The sequence below is a fragment of the Melanostigma gelatinosum genome (genome assembly GCF_949748355.1).
Source record: "Melanostigma gelatinosum genome assembly, chromosome: 6".
Taxonomy (NCBI): domain Eukaryota; kingdom Metazoa; phylum Chordata; class Actinopteri; order Perciformes; family Zoarcidae; genus Melanostigma; species Melanostigma gelatinosum.
Window position 1 is genome coordinate 7,659,753 of NC_136639.1, and position 7,320 is coordinate 7,667,072.

The window sequence follows — 7,320 nt, forward strand, 5'->3', positions numbered from 1 at the left end:
ACCACGACTACTTTTACTTATGACAACTGCGACTACTACTATTCATGCTACTAAAAGTAGTAATACTACTACAGCTACTCGTACTACTACTACATCTTCTACTGCCATTACGATTACTACTACTGTGATATTAAATACTACGACCAATACTACAGCTATTACTATGACTACTGATACTACGTCTTCTACTACTTCTTCTAATTACGAATACTTCTACTACTAATAATACTTCTACTACATATTCTACTAGAAATATCAATACTACTACTAGTAGTAATTCTAATGCTACTAATACTTCTACTACAACTTATACGACTACAAATATCACCACTGATGAATTTTTTTAAGCCACAGAAAATGTTCAGCTCTTTCAGGAGGTGTGATATGACTTTTCATATTTGTAATCTTTAAACTTTTTGAATTATTAAGCTTTTTGCAATTTGTTTTTGAATTGGATATCTATTTTCAGCAATGTTTTTGCGATTCATTTCAGTTTTCAGCACTCCAACGCATTTTCAGCAGGAAATGCTTTTTCTAGTTTCATATACCAGCTCACTTTTCAATCATTCAAATTTGACTGGCACTAGAATCACCGTATGCAAGAAATTTATAAATACATAAACCTGGGTGATGGGAGTGCGTTAGCATCAGTAGTTGACTACATACGGTTTAATATTCATTTATATTGAATATTATAAGCCACGGGGCGACCATGGCTCATGGGGTAGCGAGGGTTGCCCCGTAACCGCGAGGTTCGATCCTTCGCTGCGACGTATGCTATACCGAAGTGTACCTGAGCAAGACACTGAACCTCGACACTGAACCTGCTCCCCGGGCGCCTGTCATTGGCAGCCCACTGCTCCCTACATAGGGATGGGTCAAATGCAGAGAACTGTGGATCACAAACTTCCTGACTGACAGGACGCAGCAGGTGAGGATGGGAAAAATCACATCTAGCACCCGGACCATCAGCACTGGCGCCCCCCAGGGGTGTGTGCTCTCCCCACTGCTCTTCTCCCTCTACACCTCAGAGGACCCAACGGTCAAACTCCTGAAGTTCGCAGACGACACAAGAAGTTAACAATGAATAATAATAAACAGAATCAACTTTTCGATTAATCGGTGCAACCTTAATGCTAGCAGCCTCGTGGGGAGGGGAGGGGGGAGCTGCGCTCATGTGATTGGTTGAAAATCAGGCTGACTTCTACATCTGGAAAAAAACGCATTTGCGAATCCAGCGACATCAGGGAAGTCAGGCAGGCGTGACACCCGAGGCTCGACACAGGAATGGCACGACTACACAGTTGATCTCCGAGGAACTAACTGGAAGGCTTCTTCGTACAGGTGAAAACCCGAGGGTCGACACTGGACGGCAGGCAAGTTGAAAAAACAAAACAGATCGTTAGTAGCGGCTCTTCAGAGAGTGAACGAACAAACGGACTACTCACGGGTCGGAATACCAGGTAGGTAAACGGACGGACTGACAACTGGGATGAGAGTGACAGGAGTATTTAGCTGGAGGCCATCACAGGAGATGAGGCACAGCTGTGCCTACGGAGAGAGGCGCGGCAGTGGGCGGGACTCGTAGGATGACATTACTGAGGAAAATACAGCAGAGTTAGACATAAAGCCTCACAGTGAGAAGTGAAGAATGTCTCCTGATGCGGATGAGTTTAAATGAAAACAAGTCAAACAGAAATGAAGTCAAATACAAGACACATGGTTATGTCTTTCCTTTTAATGAGTTTATTGTTCAAATTTATGCTTCAGTGTCACACCAGCCAATAATAAACACAACGTTGATGAGTGTTCATGAAGAGGTGAGAGGTCAAAGTATTGGACAGTGAACGAATGGACTCAGGTATAGAGTGACTAGTTAAGTGACTTCTTGTACAGGTACATGGTCCCACGGATGTAGTTCTCATTCTGCACCCCTTCACAATTATACATATCTATCATGTATTTGCCCATATCTTTGGTGATCACATGACTCCATAGCCCCTCCTCCTCCATCAGCTGCAGCTCTTTCTCCATAGACACCTTGTATTTGTTTCCAGACTCTGACTTTTGGCCGTTTCTCGACATGCATATGTATCCTCCTGCAGAAATAAAATATTCAATTATTAAAGAACTGAAGAAGAAAAAGCTTCATTATCCTCCAATATCATGTCATCCTGTAAGACGGAGGGTTTAGAGTACAGTAGTGGAGAGCTTTAACGTCTCTGAGTTTATACGAAAGTAAATAACAGGTACAGAAAAATCCAGCGAAGAAGTAAAAAAACACAACATTTTTTGCACACGTTAATGGCAACGTCATGTTTTCATTTGTAATAAAAAAACAGACAATGTTTGGGGCTGAATTTTGGGAGTTACCAACATACAATAGTAAATCATCTGCATATAGTAACACTTTTTGCTTCCTCGTTCCCATACAGACACTTTTATACCATTAGGTTCAATAGCCAGTGGCTATTTAAATTCATGCTCCCATGAAAACTCATGAACAGTGTTGGTTACCTGGTTTAGCGGCGAGGCAGAGCTCCCTGATGACACTGACCGGCACATAATCATGTCGTAAAGCGCCAACGATCATCACCACATCAAACATACCTGAAAGCAAAGCAGGAGGTGTTAGCTTGTTTTAGTATGAAGAGGTGGAGCACAGCTGCTGGAATAGAAAGATAATGAATGTGTTTAAGTCACATGATTATCTCTTCTCTTTTTTTATTTGATTCTCGGACAAATAAACAAAACACAAAACAGAGTATATAAGTGAGAACGCTGATGTAATCTAAACGACCACTCTTTCTCACAGAAAGAGGAAAGGTGGCCAATAATTTCTGGTTCCTCTGAATTTCAGGATTAGCTTCAGAACACTATTCTAGGCATTCATGTTCTACTGGTGCAGCGTCCACAGCCGACAGACAGATGACATCCCTCTTCTGCTTCACCACCTTGTTGTGGTTTTGGTCCTTGCTCATTAAAACGTGATGATTCGGAAGAAAATTCTAGCATTTTGAATATTGTTTTTTTATGATTTCCTATAGGATGTATGGTTTATTGTGGATGGACATCAGATATTATGATATCCTCTAGAAGTGTAGGTCACACTGACATGTTCCATATGGGTTTCATGTCTGTGTTCACATTTGATTGAGTTGTGAAGAAGATAAGATTTCAGTTTTCACTTTAATTCACCTCCTGCAGTATCTTTGCCTCCCCTTCAACCCTCCGGCATTAAGTTAAACCCTAATCTGCTGTGGTGAGAGAAGTGTGTATGTAGTGTGAGTGTCGTGTACCACTCAGTGCAGGCAGTGGCTCTGGTCCCAGCAAGGCCAGTTTGAGCTCCTTATAGAGGCCGGTCTTAGCAGCTTGATCCAGCATGCCTTGACTGCCGTCCACTCCCACAAAGTGCTTGAAGCCCAGTTCAACCATCTGTAAACACAAGAAGACGAAGACGACCGACATTAACAGTGAAACCTCTAAAGAGTGAAGTTTGGTCTGATCGTCTGTCCGTCCAGCGATCAGTCTTGGTGTGGTTGCATACAGATTGGTATGCACAATATCAGTTCTGGTGGTGTAAGTAGTAGTGGTCCCCCCATGATATGGGACACTAGTCTTGATTCAATACTGTTGCCTAAACATTTGATCGTGAGCCTTTTTTTTATGCAATCCGCACTTGGAACTGAATAGTATGGACTCTTTTTTACCAGATAAACATCATTTATTGTCAACAAGCCAATTCTCATAGAGTCCAGTTGCTTTGCAAGTGTATCCTGGATGACACTAGTATCTTACCCTGAGACAAATAAGGCTGAATCGACTGTATAGAGCAGCAACTTGCACTTTACTGCAGCTATGTCACTGATGTATGTCAAAAATTAGAGGGCCAAGGATAGAGCCCTGGGGTACCCCACAAATCAACACTCTAGCTTCCAATGATCTACCGCAGGGGTCAACAATTGGCGGGCCGTGGCACGGATCCGGACCCAGACGCCGTTGTATCCGGACCCAGGACTTAAAATCGATTTTTATTTTGACAAAGCGCTTCTATTTTAACCGGCGCAGTTTTTTCAGCCTTTACGGCACTTGTTCAGCGGTGCAGGGAACACACCGACCAATGCGGTGTAAATCACATCACGTGATGCAGCTCAGCCAATCAAATATGGGCATTCTGACAAGTTTCCTGACTCGAGTGAGATGTACATCATTTCAAGATCTTGCTTGGTTTTAACGGATGAGTCCATCTCTGTCAACACCTTCTGCACTTTGTGGGGCTGGTTCAAGTTGTCATTTACCACATCTTTGAAATACAGAGATTTCTATGAAGTCAAATCACTCTCAAAATCCGAGAGCGCAAATGAGATCCACGCGCGCGCGTATTTTACTTTAACGAGCGCTTTTATGTCACTCCGCGAGCAAAATTCACTCTCGCGTGAGCAAAAGAGTGATATCCGGTCTATCCCAAGACGAGGATTGTAACCAATAGATGTAGAGATACAATGGCGACTGGGTCCGCCCACTTACTGTCAAAAAGAAAAACTACTCGCGAGCGAGCAGGAAAAAGAGTCGCGAGCGAGCGGGTTGAAGTTTCGCGAGCGACTTTTGCTCACGCGAGAGTGAATTCTGCTCGCGGAGTGACATAAAAGTGAATAAAAGTGACTGTGTCTTGATTATCTAACTTTGGCAAAATTCCTAATAATTAAGTTTTACAGCAAAAAAGTATTCAATCTTGAATGTGTCCCATGTTGAGCCCCTAAACTTAAAATAACATGAAAGGCGTCTGCCAGGAGAAAATACCTTTCTGTGAAACCATGATATGCTTAGAGACATCCTTCATGGTTAAAGGTCTTTAAAACCACCAGTCTTATGTTTCATCTTCCCAACATCTTACTATGGTTCAATCATCCAGGAACACTGAGGTTTTCCTTTGGGGCTCACCAGGTTAGCGACCCATCCAGATCCGCAGGCGACATCAAGAACCTGAACTTGTTCAGGACGACCAGAGAAGTTATCAACCAGGAACTTTACCGTCTGGTGTGGTGCACTGTAACTCATCGTATCGGAGTCCTGTTTAAAAACATGTGTAAGTAACACAAAGGGTGCAAACAATCAGTTTCAGGTCCATCAGACAGATGTCCCCTGTATACCAGGCTGTATATGTGGACCAGAAGCAGAGCAAAGTGTTATTCTATGCAGATGATTTGCTTTTATACATCGATAACCCTGAATATTGTTAGCACATATGTGTTAACTGACATTTTTGATTCTGAGAGATCACAACAAAAGATAATGATTGAGTTTTCAGATGTTTTTCATTCTTAAACGACAGATTTTGTTGTTGTTGCATTGAAGCCTCCATCAGACCTAAAGGAGGATGAGTTTCTGTCCACCGACCTGTTCGTACGTCTCCGCCCAGCTGTTATAGAACTTCATCTTTTGCTGTAAATCGTCTCCTACTGAGGAATGAAGGAGGGTCTTCAAATCGTCCAAAGATCTGCTGCTGTCTGACATGATGAGGAGACGACTTCAAACCTGCCAGAGGGGAAACATGTATTAACATGTGGAGTCAACAACACAGGCATGTAGAACACAAACAGGTAATCTGAGTAAACAGAGTTCAGGCTTCAGGGACAGGTTTTCTTTCCTCACTTCTTTCATGAAATATCAGCAGAACTTGAAATCAGCACGACACAGCTCTTCACCTGTAAACTGTCTGCTGCAGAATAACACACACATGAATAAACATCGGACTGATCCATTATAACTCGTATTCTGACGTCAGACTACAGCGGATCATTAATCACAGCTTCCTTTACGTCTTTCTGTTGAGCAACAAACCGACGTTCACGTTTTATCAGTGAAATGCATCACAGTGTTAACGCTGCTGACGATTGATGAGTTGGAATTCAGTATCATTTAACTGATCACTGATTTGATCATAGAAACAGCTTCATTAATATATATATATATATATATATATATATATATATATATATATATATATATATATATATATATATATATATATATATATATATATATGTTCTCATTATTTTTCCGTCATCATTGAAAAAAATGAAATGTTCCTTCTACTAAATTCCTGTATGATGACTCTGGACTCTGGACTTTGGATTAAGATGTACGCCAGAACTTGAGACAGCTCAAACATATTTCAAGCGGAGCATAAAATTCCATTCGTAAAAAGTCAAAGCCCTACCCCCAGCTCCCCTAAATTAGGTAGACGGAAACAGTTCAGAGACACAACAGGATATACGTCGAACAGATATTTGAGTCGAAATAAGCGAGGATTTATCCATTCTCTTCACGAAATCAGCTCACGGTGAGGTGCAGTTCTGATTTTTAGCAGTGAAGCAGTTTGTTGACAGGTCAGGAGCAGCCACAGTGAAATAGGGTGTCGCCAAATCAACCAGGACTGAACTCTGAACGGCACTTTAAATATTCAGAACCTGCATCTGAAGATTTAAAAAATCGCTGATTGATTATTTCACAACTAATTGTTGGAATGCTGTTTAGCATTCCAACAATTTTCTTTTGAATGGGATCTCTATGGAGAAAATCTTCAAATCCTGTTAAACTTCTTCAACTTTCAAAGCCTTCTTCCTCAAACTTTCAGCTACAGACACCATAGTTCGACATTTCAACTGGAAGGGTTTTCAGCAGTGCAGTTTAAATGCTTTTGGGCTTCAAAATTTTTCAGACAGGTAGTCTCCCATTTCTTAATTTTCAGCAATTTTTTCACAATTAATTTCAGCTTTCAGCATTCCAACGCATTTTCAGCAGGAAATGCATTTCCTAGTTGGAAACAACATTGGAAACATTAATCAAACCAAGTCAGCAAAGTGAATCTTTTGGACTGTTGATCGAACAAAAGATGTTTGAAGATGGATTTTGATGAAACCAGAAATAGCCTTTAGTGTTGATTAATTAAAGAAAATAATCTGTAGTTTCAGCCCTCGTACAAATACAGCCTGACCGAGATGAAGGCGTGAGAGTCGTCTGCACTCACCTGTGTGTGGATCAGTTCAGGTAGAGGAGCAGGACTCAGTGTGAGAGCAGTGATCATGACAACAGTTGATAAGGCAGACGTCTGGGCGAGCATGACCTGCTGAACAAGCCAAACACGAAGACACCACAGAAGCCTGAGGCAGGTTAGGTTTATTCTCACTTTACCCAAAACATTTGAGTTGTGTCTTTATGCTACACTAAAAAACACAGTTATTATATGACTCTTCTGCATCTCTTTCCAGGTGAACAGGGTGTCTGCTGGGCTTTGTCTCTTAATATCCTTTGAAGTCT

At 41.5% G+C, this 7,320-nt stretch overlaps 1 protein-coding gene across 3 annotated transcripts; it reads right to left on the reverse strand.

Annotated features, from left to right (window-relative positions):
• Window positions 1-1,677: 1,677 nt before the first annotated feature.
• Window positions 1,678-7,062, reverse strand: LOC306778919 (methyltransferase-like protein 27). Of its 3 annotated transcripts, none has more exons than XM_079270657.1 (6): window positions 7,031-7,062; window positions 5,398-5,535; window positions 4,942-5,070; window positions 3,300-3,435; window positions 2,518-2,610; window positions 1,678-2,099 (listed from the first exon to the last, which is right to left on the reverse strand). In XM_079270657.1, exons 2-6 carry the CDS (start codon window positions 5,512-5,514, stop codon window positions 1,873-1,875), a joined length of 702 nt encoding a protein of 233 aa, XP_079126783.1. In that variant the 5' UTR covers window positions 5,515-5,535; window positions 7,031-7,062; the 3' UTR covers window positions 1,678-1,872. The 3 variants fall into 3 exon arrangements, with proteins under 3 accessions (XP_079126783.1, XP_079126784.1, XP_079126785.1); XM_079270658.1 differs by lacking the exon at window positions 7,031-7,062 and adding an exon at window positions 5,653-5,719; XM_079270659.1 differs by lacking the exon at window positions 4,942-5,070.
• Window positions 7,063-7,320: the final 258 nt, after the last annotated feature.

Bases quoted from the DNA above. Each gene is read 5' to 3' on its own strand.
- LOC306778919 (XM_079270657.1), bottom strand. From the start codon at position 5,514: ATGTCAGACAGCAGCAGATCTTTGGACGATTTGAAGACCCTCCTTCAT. The intron at 5,071-5,397 runs GTCGGTGGACAG...GTTTTTAAACAG, and splicing joins GGGCGGAGACGTACGAACAG to GACTCCGATACGATGAGTTA. The intron at 2,611-3,299 runs GTACACGACACT...CTTTGCTTTCAG, and splicing joins GCCACTGCCTGCACTGAGTG to GTATGTTTGATGTGGTGATG.